This window comes from Trichomycterus rosablanca, chromosome 3 (genome assembly GCF_030014385.1).
Source record: "Trichomycterus rosablanca isolate fTriRos1 chromosome 3, fTriRos1.hap1, whole genome shotgun sequence".
NCBI lineage: Eukaryota > Metazoa > Chordata > Actinopteri > Siluriformes > Trichomycteridae > Trichomycterus > Trichomycterus rosablanca.
Window position 1 is genome coordinate 5,844,789 of NC_085990.1, and position 14,858 is coordinate 5,859,646.

Below are 14,858 nucleotides of genomic sequence, written 5' to 3' on the forward strand. Positions count from 1 at the left end.
GTCTAGAAGATGACCGACTCAAACAGCAGTAATAGATGAGTGATCGTCTCTGACTTTACATCTACAAGGTGGACCAGCTAGGTAGGAGTATCTAATAGAGTAGACAGTGATTGGACACGGTATTTAAAAACTCTAACAAAGTAACAAACTATTTAAAAGGCTAACAAAGCATGCAGAGAAACAAATTACAGTCAGTAATTGTAGAACTACAGAGTGCTTCTATATGGTAAGTGGAGCTGATAAAATGGACAGTGAGTGTAGAAACAAGGAGGTGGTTTTAATGTTATGGCTCATCGGTGTATATTTCAAGGCACAATATCCCTCCCGATAATGTAAGCATACAGATTGCACAATAGTTCACATGGCAAAGTGCTTCATATAAATGTGTCTCGTCTGGCTTTGACAGAGCCGTTCATCCTTGATAAGTTAAGCAGATGCTGCGCTAAACGTCTTCATGAATACAGATAGTAGCAATGTGTTTGTATGAACGTCATGGACTATCAGTGACTAAGCAATAACAAATACTAGCTAACAGATAAAAACTTGAAGGTCTCCATATTTACCGCAGACGCCCCCAAAGGTCCCTCACAGATTCACACATAATTAAAGCAGGAAGTTAAATTACGATACATTCAGACCTGCCTGTAACCCATACTGTGTACAAATCAAAATGTTTGTGCGGTGCTTTGGCTTGGGATTGATCGGCTGATTAAATATTCAGGCAGTGATATTACTAAAAAATATAAAAATAAAAAGTCAGAAGATGAGTGACTTTTAAAGTAAGTCATTACTTTAAAACATAAAATAAATGTAAACGTTTTAGGCTGGTTGAGAACAGTCAAGTGCCTGGATTTTGCATCTTCTCATCAAAATTGTGTGCATAGCTTATATTTCTATATCATTTGTACATAATGGCAGTTATGAAAATCTTATGAAACTGACGTTTAGTCATTTCTGAAGGTAACAAGTTCTGACAACATATTGGACTGCAGGTGCTAAATCAATAAGCAAAGCTGTGATCTAGTCTCATGATGAACAGAGTCTGTCAGGGGTCTCCAGCTGAGGGGAACTTGATAGAGGTTCTGGGATCGCCAGAGTCTTGACCCCCATCTTCCTCAGTGACGACTCATCCGTGACCGAGACTGAGCGGGAAAATGCAGGACGAGGAACTGAACCTAAAAGGAAGGGCGTGAAACAGAAGGATAGAAAAAAATCTAGATTAATATCACTATTAGGAGACATTTATTGAAACAATCAACACCTTTATAAGAGGATTTTTTCTTCACTAGGCTCCTGAGATTCAGAGATTTAAGAATTATAACAGTGCTGGACACGCCTCGCTAGAGAGAATAAGGTGCAATCCCCAGCACACTTGCAAGATAGAAAATAGATAGAACCCCTTTTGCAAATATTAAATCAAGGTAAAACAGTTCTGTGGCTAAAAAGCCACTAACAAAAAGTGAGACAATGACAAATAACAGCGTGGACAAATTATTAGAAACAAAGTAACAAATTAAAGAAACAGTAACATCCGCAACCCACAACAGAGAATGTGGATAGAAAAGGAATAGAGCAAAAATGAAAACTGAATGCCTCAATATCGCCCATGAAAAGTCCAGCTCTCCAAAACAGGACAGACAGAGAACTGAGCGGAAATGAGCGGAACCCCCTCCATTTCCACTGGTGCCTCCCACACAAAGCGTTTCATGGGTTGTTCCACTCCAAAAACAGGGTTTAATGATTTTGGACTATGACGAGACAAGAGGGGCGGACACACACGCAGAGATGTTTTTGAGTAGTTTAATAATAACCAAAGGACATGACAGGGATTACACAAGATAGGTTGGAACAAGACAAGACACAAGCACACGACCTATGCTAAATGCTAACCGCTTTGTTTGTTTGTTACATTTGCTTCGATCTCTCAAAAGCCCCGCTTATGCCATTACTACTAAACGGGGCTAAATGGGGCTAAACAGGACTAGACAGGACTAAACAAAGCTAACAGAGCTATCAGACAAAGGCAAAAGCAAAGCAAAAGCCAGGCAAACCGACGGGTCAGAGTCTAATCAAATAAATCCAGACAGACAGAACAGAGTCCCATCAAACCAAAACCCAGTGGTGTATAAAGTACCTGAAGGTCCTACTTGAGTAAAAGTACAAGTATCTTATCAGACATTTACTTAGATAGAAGTAAAAGTCACCTTTTAGAATATTACTTGAGTAAAAGTCTAAAAGTATCTGATGTTTAATGTACTTAAGTATCAAAAGTAATTTGATATTAAATGTACTTAAGTAATAAAAGTAGAAGTAAAAGTAAATGCTGTTAGTATAAACTGAAGCGGTTATTTTGAAGAATATGAAGGTTGTTTTTTTAAGCCTGTAAACCACCTTAACAACCTTTTTTATTCCTTCCATCTGAACATGATTTGTGCCAGTTCATGATTATAATCAGCTGTTCACATCACCTATTTGAAATCACATCATTATTTAGTTTTTTTTAAAACCTTATTACTAGCCCTAAATTGCCCTGTTCCAACCTTTTTAGAATGTGTTGTAGGCTTAAAATGCATGTTTATGTATGTTAAGAATTGTAATGAAGTTGACCAGACAAAACATGAAATATTTTGGGTCCATATAAGTTGAAATAAGAGTCGATGTAAATGTAAGAAACCCTGCATCTATTTTATTTGCATTTTCTATACTGTCCCATTTTTTTTTTATTTGGGTAGTACATTCAAGTCATAGATACTGTATATATCCCAATAACCAAAAACAACTGAATTTTGGCAGAATTAATTTGAAGCAAAACTCGAAAATAGAATATACGAAATATTTGGGTAAAATAAGCTGTATTTAAATTATCTTTTTTGGGCTGTATCTACTTCCTGATTGGCATGTGTTAAACTAAAAAAATATTGGTATTCTTATTTAAGAAAACACCATTTCTAACTTATATGTCAACTTGAAGTCAGCAGCTGAAAAATCATCCATAACAAGTTTTAAAAGTTGAGTTCTTGTTGAGACCATTAAAGGGTTAAAGACGTGCATGTTCCTCAGCACCATGAATCTTTTCTCTGCCGGTGTAATACAGAAGTTATCTGAGGAAATATTTGTCTGTAGGTGAGTTTTTATAAATAATGGACACGTCTTCATGGCTACACTGAATTAATTGCAAACAAATTTAGTGAAACGTTATATTTGTGGTTCGAATGTAATCGAAAATGGTAGCTAGATATCTGAACAATGTTAATGCTAATAATAATAATAAACACTGATGCTCTGGCTTTACTTTGTTAATCATTCTTAACTTAACATCAGTGTGTTGGACGGGGAGCTTCTGAAATGCTGATATTTCCGTGTCTTTGAGTGAACGACGCGCTTCCCTCTGATCGCAAACGTTTGTTTACATCTGCGCATTCATGTGTTTAACCACCGATCTAATTTACAAGCGCAGATTCGCCAAACCTGCGTGCAGTCTGTCACACATCTTACATCGTTTAGCTACAAAATTGTTGTCGTTTTATTTTGTAGTAACGAGTAACGAATTTACATACGGCAAATGTATCGAAGTAAAAGTACACAATTTCTTTAGGAAATGTAGAGAAGTAAAAGTTAACAATATTTTTTATACTCTAGTAAAGTACAGATACTCCAAAAAACTACTTAAGTACTGTAACGAAGTATTATTACTTCGTTACTATACACCACTGCCAAAACCAAATCCAAATCAAAATCAAAATAACACGAGCAAGCCAACTAAAGCAAAGTCATATGAAATAGTCCTTATATCTCTGGTCCTTTAACAGGGTACAGCTGTAGATGATTAGCTGGAGACCAATCACAGTGAAGGGGGCATGGCAGGAGACTGAAGCTGCGTCCAGAATCGCATACTTAGAGAGTATGTACTAGATTGGAGGAAGTATGCACTACTCTGCCGGTAAAAAAGTACATACTTCCAGTACAGAAGTATGCAGTATGCACACAACACTGCTACGCACTACATCCGCCATCTTTCCAACGTCAAGTGATGACGTGGGACGTGATGACGTAATAACACCATGGTTACAGACTCATTACAAACCCCACTCGCCAAACTTTTGGATATTTATCATGTTTTTGTTATTAATTCGTCTTTAAAATATTGTATTTTATTTATCTTACTTACACTTGTAAACAGAGGACCGCTTTCTTTCTTGTTTCTTATTACGCTTCGAACGCCTACGCAGCTCCAGTTGCATTATGGGATACATTAGCGGACCGCAAGTGTGCATCGCTTGCATACTCAAACATGGCTGCCCAATAAGTAGGTCATCCGGGTACTTCTCACGTACCTCTTTGTGTATACTATGTATTCGGACATACTAACCGCTCTCGCGTCCTCATTTCGCGTACTATTGATTATGGAAGTATGCGATTCCGGACGCAGCTTGATTCCGGGCCAGTGATAGCTCAGTGGTTAAGGTACTGGACTAGTAAACAGAAGGTTCCCGGTTCAAGCCCTGCCACCACCAAGTTGCCACTGTTGGGTCCCTGAGCAAGGCCCTTAACCCTCAATTGCTCATTGTGTAAGTCGCTTTGGATAAAAGCGTCTGCTAAATGCTGAAAATGTAAAAAAAATGTAAAAGCTTGAGAGTGCTCCCAGAGAGAGGGGCGTGGCACATAGAAGCACAGAGAGGCCGGATTTGTGACACAGGGACATCACATCACTACTGGGTCAATCTGCTTTCAGTGGCAAACACAGCAAAGGACTTTCAGCACAGATTATATATGTGATCATTTCACACATTTTCTGTCTCTACTTTTTTGGAATGTTTTGCAGGCATCAAATAGCATGGTGTGTATTTGCAAAAATCAATAGAGCTGCTAGATAATCTTTTCTTTGTGGTGATATCAGTTAAATACGTTTAAAAACAGTTTAAAAATAACTGCATTTTTGTTTTGATTAGCATTTCACTTCTCTTTCAGTTTGTTTGGAATAGGGATTGCAGCGTTATACACTGATAAACCAAATAATTATAATAATTATACTGTATTAACAATCCAAAACCTGTCTGTTCAGACCAAGTTAATTGTCTATATGAAGTAGGAAATTGAAATAAATACTTTGTTAAATAAAGAACTTAATCCCGTGTTACCCACTGTTCAGTTCTTTGTCACTTACAAGTAAAACATTTGTTTCTTTCCTGGATCATTTATTCACAGCAGCAGTAATTTATTTTTCTATTTACTTTTTCAACAATAGTCTTCAATAATCCTGTAGTTTTGCTGTTTTCAATTCCGAGCATGTGGCTGCGCAACGGAAGGCTGTGTCCCAAACCACTAATGTATTAAATAGTATGACTAATTAGTACACCACCAGTGGCGTCATTACTATATTTGGATTCCATGCGTGTGGCTTGAATCGCAACCAAAGTTCTGTGAGTGTTATTAGTACAGAGTCTGAGACTTCATCCAACGATTGATGCTTGGTTCAGTGAAGTTGTATTATTATTATTGTTGTTTTTAGTAATTGTTGTGTTCAGTTTCGGTGAGCAACTTTTCCTTGTCATTAAAGCAGTGAAAAGTAAAGTTCTTCTCATTACAAATGGAAATGATGCTGCTTCTGGTGTCTCTGGTTCTCGGTTTCATGCTGCCTGCATATCTTTACTGGTAATAAACCACTTTTGCCAATCAAGAACCAGCTCTTCATCAGCAGAGGAGCGTGTTACATTTTAATACCGGGCACTTGTGCCGGAAGCAGCAATATGAAATTCAAGGTGTTCTTACAATATTAAGCAGTAAAAACATGATCTGCAGGCAAATTAAAGTACTGTACAACCCCAAATCAGAAAAAGTTGGGACAGTAGGGAAAATGCAAATAAAATAAAAATGCAGTGTTCCTTATATTTACTTTGACTCTAAGGCATCTAGGATGGACCATCACACAGTGGAAACGTGTATTGTGGTCAGATGAATCAGCATTAATCAGCAAAAAATGGACGCCGTGTGCTCTGGACCAAAAACGATAAAGGACCATCCAGACTGTTAGCAGCAACAAGTCCAAAAGCCAGAGTCTGCCATGGTATGGGGCTGTGTCAGTGCCCTTGGCACAGGTCTGTTGCACACCAAACAGTGCCGCCCGGGGGGACATCAGCCATAAAATAATGTAAAGGATAACAAAGCAGTGCACAGATTTCTCTAAACATATAGAGCAGTTGTAACCTAGTGGTTAAGGTACTGGATTAGTAATCAAAAGATAACTGGTTCAAGCCCCACCACTGCCAGGATGTCACTGGTGGGCCCCTGAGCAAGGCCCTTAACCCTCAATTGCTTAGACAGTATACTGTCGCAGTTCTGTAAGTCGCTTTGGTTGAAAGCGTCTGTTAAATGCAGAAATCGTAAATGTAAATATTTTAATAATGTTATGGCCTGTAGATGTTATTGATCATTCCATGTTCTCTATGTTTTGCATAAAATAAATTAAGAAATTAGTGTATATTTACAAAATAAAAATAGAGCTGAAAGAAAATGATTTCAGTTAAATACATTTAAAATACAGTTTAAAATAATTGCTTTTTCTTCTTACTTGCATATCACTTACTCTTCAATTACTTTTGGAATTGGGGTTGCAGCGTTATGACATATTCAAATGCAAACAAATTTTGTAATACCAATCCACAATCCAAAAACTGAATCCAAAATGGCAACCATAAGTGTGTGTGTGTGTGTATGTGTGTGTGTGTGTGTGTGTGTGTGTGTGTGTGTGTGTGATAGCTGCAGTGAAACTTCTCCACCTGAAGAGGCAGTAGTGGCACATGTCCCCCCAAAGTGCCGCATGTGAGTGGATTCAAGGATGCCAAGTTTCATCATGAGCCCAAAGTTGCAGGACGCGACGGGCCGCACTGTAATCGCTGCCAGAAAAATCATTAGCACTGTGCGCAGTTGCCCTTTTGCCAGCAGTGGGCAGTGGGAGGAGCTGAACGACCCTACACACGCAGCCACCCAGCCACAAACAGTGTCATTAGTACCGCATAGAATGGGAGGTTGATTTATGTTGCTTGTGTTAACACAGGCTGAGTTCAGGAGCATGGCAGCATGGCACTCTTCATCACTGTGACGGGCACTGAATAATCAATGCTACACAAACCTTGACCTCCCATCTAACTCTCTACCCTCCAGTGCCCTTTCTCCCTCACTTTCTCCTTATTTCTTCTTTTTTATTCTCGTTCCCTAAATTTGTCTCTTTCTTTTACTTGTCCTCAGATACTCTGACCATTTCTGTGTCAGTGTCGCTTTTAGTCATCACCATTTCCCCCTGGATCCCTTCATTTCGCTTGTTGAGACATTACCTGGGACAGGCATGTCTCTCTTCATCTTCTCATTTGTCTCCTGCTGCAGGTGTCTCTCAAATTCTCTCACCTCCTCCAGGTTCATCCCTGCCACAACACAAACAGCATAAGCGTTTGTTGAGTTAGTCACGCAAACACCATCACACCATCACATCATCACACCATCACATCATTACATCACCACACCATCACATCAACACACCATCACTTCATCACACCATCACATCATCACACCATCACTTTATCACACCATCACATAAACACACCATCACATCATCACACCATCACATCATTACATCACCACACCATCACATAAACACACCATCACACTATCACACCATCACATCATTACATCACCACACCATCACATCAACACACCATCACTTCATCACACCATCACTTTATCACACCATCACATAAACACACCATCACACTATCACACCATCACATCATTACATCACCACACCATCACATAAACACACCATCACATCATCACACCATCACATCATTACATCACCACACCATCACATAAACACACCATCACACTATCACACCATCACACTAACACACCATCACATCATTACATCACCACACCATCACATCAACACACTATCACTTCATCACACCATCACTTCAACACACCATCACATCATCACACCATCACATCATTACATCACCACACCATCACATCAACACACTATCACTTCATCACACCATCACTTCAACACACCATCACTTCATCACATCATCACATCATCACATCATCACATCATCACACCATCACTTTATCACACCATCACATAAACACACCATCACATCATCACATCATTACATCACCACACCATCACATAAACACACCATCACACTATCACACCATCACACTAACACACCATCACATCATTACATCACCACACCATCACATCAACACACTATCACTTCATCACACCATCACTTCAACACACCATCACATCATCACACCATCACATCATTACATCACCACACCATCACATCAACACACTATCACTTCATCACACCATCACTTCAACACACCATCACTTCATCACATCAACACACCATCACTTCATCACACCATCACATCATCACACCATCACATCACCACACCATCACATCATCACATCATCACATCAACACACCATCACATCATCACATCATCACATCATCACATCATCACATCATCACATCAACACACCATCACATCAACACACCATCACTTCATCACACCATCACATCATCACACCATCACATCACCACACCATCACATCACCACACCATCACATCATCACATCAACACACCATCACATCAACACACCATCACTTCATCACACCATCACATCACCACACCATCACATCATCACTCCATCACATCAACACACCATCACATCAACACACCATCACTTCATCACACCATCACATCATCACACCATCACATCACCACACCATCACATCACCACACCATCACATCACCACACCATCACATCATCACACCATCACATCACCACACCATCACATCACCACACCATCACACCATCACATCATCACACCATCACATCAACACACCATCACATCAACACACCATCACACCATCACATCATCACACCACCACACCATCACTTAATCACACCATCACATCATCACACCATCACATCATCACACCATCACTTCATCACACCATCACATCATCACATCATCACACCATCACATCACCACACTATCACACCATCACATCATTACATCACCACACCATCACATCATCACATCATCACACCATCACATCAACACACCATCACTTCATCACATCATCACACCATCACATCACCACACTATCACATCATCACATCATTACATCACCACATCATTACACCATCACATCAACACAGGTTGATGCTGTTGGGCCCTTGAGCAAGACCCTTAACCCTCAATTGCTCAGACAGTATAAGACTTTGTTTCTTATTTGTATTTGAATCTATTTAGAATAAGGCATCATGTGCTGCTTTTTGAGACCATCTATCCTGCTTCACATGGTCAGACAGGTTCTATTAAAGTGATGTTTAGATTTAACTGGTCTAGTAATCATGCCTGGGTGTGGCTAATGAAATTGAACCAAATTGTCAAATGAATTTGGTTGACTGGTTGATTTAGTAGCTGAGGGGGCAGTTACTTTTCCACATAGGGTCAGGTCACCTTTTAAAAAAGCTTTTTATGTTTACTTGGGTTATCTTGACCTTGCTTGCTATTTGTGCTCAAACACCAGAGTTGAGTCAGTGAGATTTGAGCTGTACTGTTTGTGTTAGGTTTGCCATTTGGCTTGTAGGGGTTTTTTAGGGTATTTATTAGAATTTCCTTTTACCTCCCAAAACTTGTAAGCAGGTTAACTGGTTACTATAAATAGCTTTTGTTAACATTTACATTTTCGGCATTTAGCAGACGCTTTAATCCAAAGAGACTTACACTACTGTGACAGCATACAGAGCCTTGCTCAAGGGCACAACAGTGGCAACCTAGCAGTGGTGGGGCTTGAACCAGCGACCTTTTGATTACTAGTCCTGTACCTTAACATCTAGACTACAACTGCCCTAGTTAAATTGGTTAGAATTAATAGTTAATTAATAAGTTCTGTCCAAGGTGTATTTCCACCTTGAGCCCTGTGTTTTTGGTCATGTGCTTTGGACCTACTGCGACCCTGGTCAGGGTGGAGTGTTTCCTGATGATTTCAATGACGAATTTCATTTCAAAATGTATCAGTATAAAATGTAATTCATTTGGCTAACTGTGAAATCAGCACTGAATAATAAAAAGGTTAATAAAGGTTTTATTTATATAAGTGTTATAAAGCTTTATAGTCACCGTGCCATTCGTCCGTCCAGGCCACTGCCTGTCTGTGTCCCACCAGCAGGATGTCACGGATGTTCTGCAGGACCAGGAATCAACACAACATTGTAATATCATCAATAATCCTAATACAAAAGAAATTAGACTGATGGATTTTGTACTATGGAGGTGGGATTTCTACCTTGTGGATGAACTCTTCTGTTCGGCCCTGAAAGCCGTACACCTCGAAACTGCACTGCACTCTCTTGTAGGAGCACATGACAGGCTTAGTGTTGTTCCTCCAGCCGTCCACCAGGGGGCCACGGCCCGTGCTGTTCGACACCCAGGAGCTCAGGTCCTGCACGGGTTAATCAGTTACACGCCGGTAACACATGTTAGTTTATATTCTCTGTGCGATTGGTGCATCTTCGTGACATTGTTGGTACCCCGCCCGTCTTATCTCGTGTGAACGGGAATGAACAGCACGACCAATCCTACACAGTTCTGTACACAGACCACCTGATGAAATCCTCTCTAGTAATAATTAGCATTAGCAGAATGAACGTTTGGTTCATCTCCAGGTTTCTGCCTTTAATTTCCAGGGAGTTCTTTCCTGCCAATGTCGCTCTCAGCTTGATCATCAGGGGTTTTTAGTTCTTAATACGGTAAAGCTGCTGTGACATTATACTGTCTGAGCAATTGAGGATTAAGGGCCTTGCTCAAGAGCCCAACAGTAGCAACCTGGCAGTGGTGAGGTTTGAACCAGCAACCTTATGCTTACTAGTCCAGTACCTTAACCACTAGCCTATCCATCTGCATTACGCTTCCTCTCCACTGATGCCAACCAATGCCCTGATTAAGGAGAATGAGACTGACACGCCCCCTCCGACACGTGTGCAGTAGCCGACTGCATCTTTTCACCTGCATGAGGTGAGTTCAAATTTTGTGTACAGAGAGCCACACCCTGATCAGCATTATTTCCTGACTCCAGGCACCATTAACCAGACAGCAGAGGTCGTAGCTGCATCAGTTGTGAGGTCCCTATCTGGCTCCACCCCTGTATGAACAACAGCCAGTTGTCGCCAATTGTAGGGCAGTTGTAGCTTAGTGGTTAAGGTACTGCACTGGTAATCAGAAGGTTGTCGGTTCAAGCCCCACCACTGCCAGGCTGCCATTGTTGGGCCCTTGAGCAAGGCCCTTAACCTTCAATTGCTTAGACTGTATACTGTCTCAGTACTGTAAGTCGCATTGGATAAAAGCATCTGCTAAATGCCGTAAATGTAAATGTAGGCGGCCAGTCCAGCCGGATGGCAGAGCTGAGTTTCGAACCGGCGAGTTCGAAATGTCAGCTCTGGTGCACTAGCATGGTTTACCGCTGCGCCACCTCAGCGGATTTTACTGACAGGATGCAGAGTTCCAGGTTACACTGATTCATCAGTTCAAGTTTAATGTCAAACACCATCACGGCCAATTTTATATCTCTAATTCACCTCACTTGCACGTCTTTGTACTGTGGGAGGAAGCCGGAGCTCCTGGAGGAAACCCACACAGAAACAGGGAGAACATGCAAACTCTACACAGAAAGGAGCCCAAACAGCTCGGCCTGGGAATCGAACCCGGGACCTTCTCACTGTGAGAAGTGTGATATGTTTTTGTAATCTGTATTCAATTAATTACTGTTATTACTGAAATAAAGAGTAAGAAAGGAAGTCCTTGTTCTTTTTAGATGACAAAACCTGACTGTAATTATGAATGTGTGAGATCTCTGAATCCGTGCTCGCAGTGTCCTTAAGCAGCAAAACAAAGGCCTTCAACAGCAAAATTTCTAATAATAGAACAAGAAATCGTAATACACAACAAATATTAAATATAAATAAATTAGATTGTGCTTTAGGTGGAACTTTTTCATTAAATGCAACAACAAACCTGAAACTCGTGTATCACAGCACATTTTTTATTTATTGCTCTGACCTGTTAGACTTAGTCTCTGCACGTTCTACAGTTTCATCCTGGAATTGTAGCAGAGTATACACCAATCAGACATAACATTATAACCACCTTCCTCATATTGTGTTGGTCCCCCTATTACTGCCAAAACAGCCCTGCAACTGTGATGCACTGTGTATTCTGACACCTTTCTGTCAGAACCAGCATTAACTTCTTCAGCAATTTGAGATACAGTAGCTCGTCTGTTGGATCAGACCACACGGGCCAGCCTTCGCTCCCCACGTGCATCAATGAGCCTTGGCCACCCATGACCCTGTCGTTGGTTTACCACTGTTCCTTCCTTGGACCACTTTTGATAGATACTGACCACTGCAGACTGAGAACACCCCACAAGAGCTGCAGTTTTGGAGATGCTCTGACCCAGTTGTCTAGCCATCACAATTTGGCCCTTGTCAAACTCGCTCAAATCCTCACACTTGCTCATGCTTCTAACACATCTAATAAATAACACACTAATATATCCCACCCACTAACATGTGCTGTGATGAAGAGATACTCAGTGCTATTAACTTCACCTGTCAGTGGTCTTAATGTTATGCCTGGTCGGTGTAGTGGCATGTGTGTGTGTATGTGTACCTCATCTTTTTTGTAATGCTTGTCAGGAATGGGATCGGTCAGGATGTCCAGGAAGCAGACGCTCTCTTTGGGGGTAGGTTTGTCCTCAAACACCTACACAGGAAACATTAGAGCAGGTTATTGTGTAACTCACACAGGAAAAAATAAACTAACAGGGCATGAAGCTGGTGTGGAAATGTTGACTCACAGCGCATTATTATCAGGGCATTAACATGAGGGCATTAACATCATTACATTAAGATGAGTCTTAGAACTGAAACATGCTAACAAATGTCCAACTTAAGTGTTGTAGCCTCTTCATTTCCTCAGTCATTTTTAGTTAAGTGATAGATTAAGAGAAGTGGAAGTTCAGTGGTTAAGCTACTGGACTATTAATCAGAAGGTTGCTAGTTCAGGCCCCACCACCACCAAAGTTGCCACTGTTGGGCCTCTAAGCAAGGCCCTTAACACTCCAGTAATCAAATTGTATTCAATCATAACTGTAAGTCGCTTTGGATAAAAGTGTCTGCTAAATACTACACATGATAAAGTACAATACACTCACTCACTCTCACTTACTTAACTGCTCATCCAATTAGGGTCACGGGGGGTGCTTGAGCCTTTTCCAGCATTTCAATGGGCGCAAGGCACACAGTAAACTTAAAAAGTGCCTAAACTTAAAAAGAAATGTAATGTACTTGCTAGGATGATGGTTTTTAATAATATAAATATTAGGGCTGTCAAACGATTAAAATTTTTAATCGCGATTAATCTCAGAATTTCATATAGTTAATCGCGATTAATCGCATTAAAAAAAATCTGTGTAAATGTTATAGAAAACAAGGATTTTTAAGTGAAATGTTACAATTAAAATGGTGAACACATTTTATGCTAAATGTACTGATGTTAAAAACTGCTGGGACAAGAGAAAACTGTAAGGGAGTTTTATTCACTCACATACTAGGCAGTAAATGTCAGATTGTAGGTTAGAATTTCTCCATCAGCAAACATTGTAGATCAGCGGTGCTTTAGGTGGGATAAGGCGTAGTTATTGTATCAGACTTGTCTGTGGTTGTATCGTGACGATGGTTTGATGGACGTTTCTACACGAAGTGAGTGTGTTTTGACCCTTTGGGGCTTCCATAGTTCATGAACTAACGTGCTCGACTCAGCTTTCCGGTATTCGGTACAGAAGAAGAAGTTAATTAAGTGTAATAAAGTGTTCTGCTCCCGACAACTTGTGAATATAGCGTGTATTTATTTCTTTATTATGCAACTGCATCACTACCACGATCGGTTACATTATGTTAACAAACCGCAAATGATGGCAAATGGCAAGTCCGGAATTAAAATGTTTGTTCTACCAGTCAAGTGTCAACATGAACTAGAATTTGCGTTAATGGCACTAATTTTTTTAATCGCATTAAATTGAGATTGCGTTAATGCGTTATTATCGCGTTAACTTCGACAGCCCTAATAAATATTAAATAAATATTTGGGCGGCACGGTGGCTCAGTGGGTAGCACTGTCGCCTCACAGCAAGAAGGTCCTGGGTTTGGGTTCTTTCTGAGCGGGGTTTGCATGTTCTCCCCGTGTCTGCGTAGGTTTCCTACGGGAGCTCCGGTTTGCATGTTCTCCCCGTGTCTAGTCCAAAATGCAGTCAGGTTAATTGGAGACACTGAATTGCCCTGTAGGTGAATGGGTTTGTGTATGTGTGTCTGCCCTGCGATGGACTGGCACCCCGTCCAGGGTGTTACTGTGTGCCTTGCACCCATTGAAAAGCTGGGATAGGCTCCAGCCCCCACAAATGCAAAAACCTTCGCTCAGTATATACAGTGTATCACAAAAGTGAGTACACCCCTCACATTTCTGTAAATATTTTATTATATCTTTTCATGGGACAACACTATAGAAATAAAACTTGGATATAACTTAGAGTAGTCAGTGTACAACTTGTATAGCAGTGTAGATTTACTGTCTTCTGAAAATAACTCAACACACAGCCATTAATGTCTAAATAGCTGCAACATAAGTGAGTACACCCCACAGTGAACATGTCCAAATTGTGCCCAAAGTGTCAATATTTTGTATGACCACCATTATTATCCAGCACTGCCTTAACCCTCCTGGGCATGG

The 14,858-nt window shown here is 40.5% G+C and overlaps 1 protein-coding gene across 1 annotated transcript in view; it reads right to left on the reverse strand.

Moving 5' to 3' along the window:
- Window positions 1-828: 828 nt before the first annotated feature.
- pitpnc1b (phosphatidylinositol transfer protein cytoplasmic 1b) overlaps window positions 829-14,858 on the reverse strand; it is a 31,231-nt gene continuing 17,201 nt past the window's right edge. The window contains exons 6-11 of the mRNA XM_062991755.1: window positions 12,744-12,836; window positions 10,363-10,518; window positions 10,197-10,260; window positions 7,343-7,418; window positions 4,186-4,202; window positions 829-1,175 (exon numbers count right to left, since the gene is read on the reverse strand). Of these exons, the coding sequence (XP_062847825.1) occupies window positions 1,027-1,175; window positions 4,186-4,202; window positions 7,343-7,418; window positions 10,197-10,260; window positions 10,363-10,518; window positions 12,744-12,836 (555 nt within the window). The 3' untranslated portion in view covers window positions 829-1,026. The remainder of the gene's footprint in view (window positions 1,176-4,185; window positions 4,203-7,342; window positions 7,419-10,196; window positions 10,261-10,362; window positions 10,519-12,743; window positions 12,837-14,858) is intronic.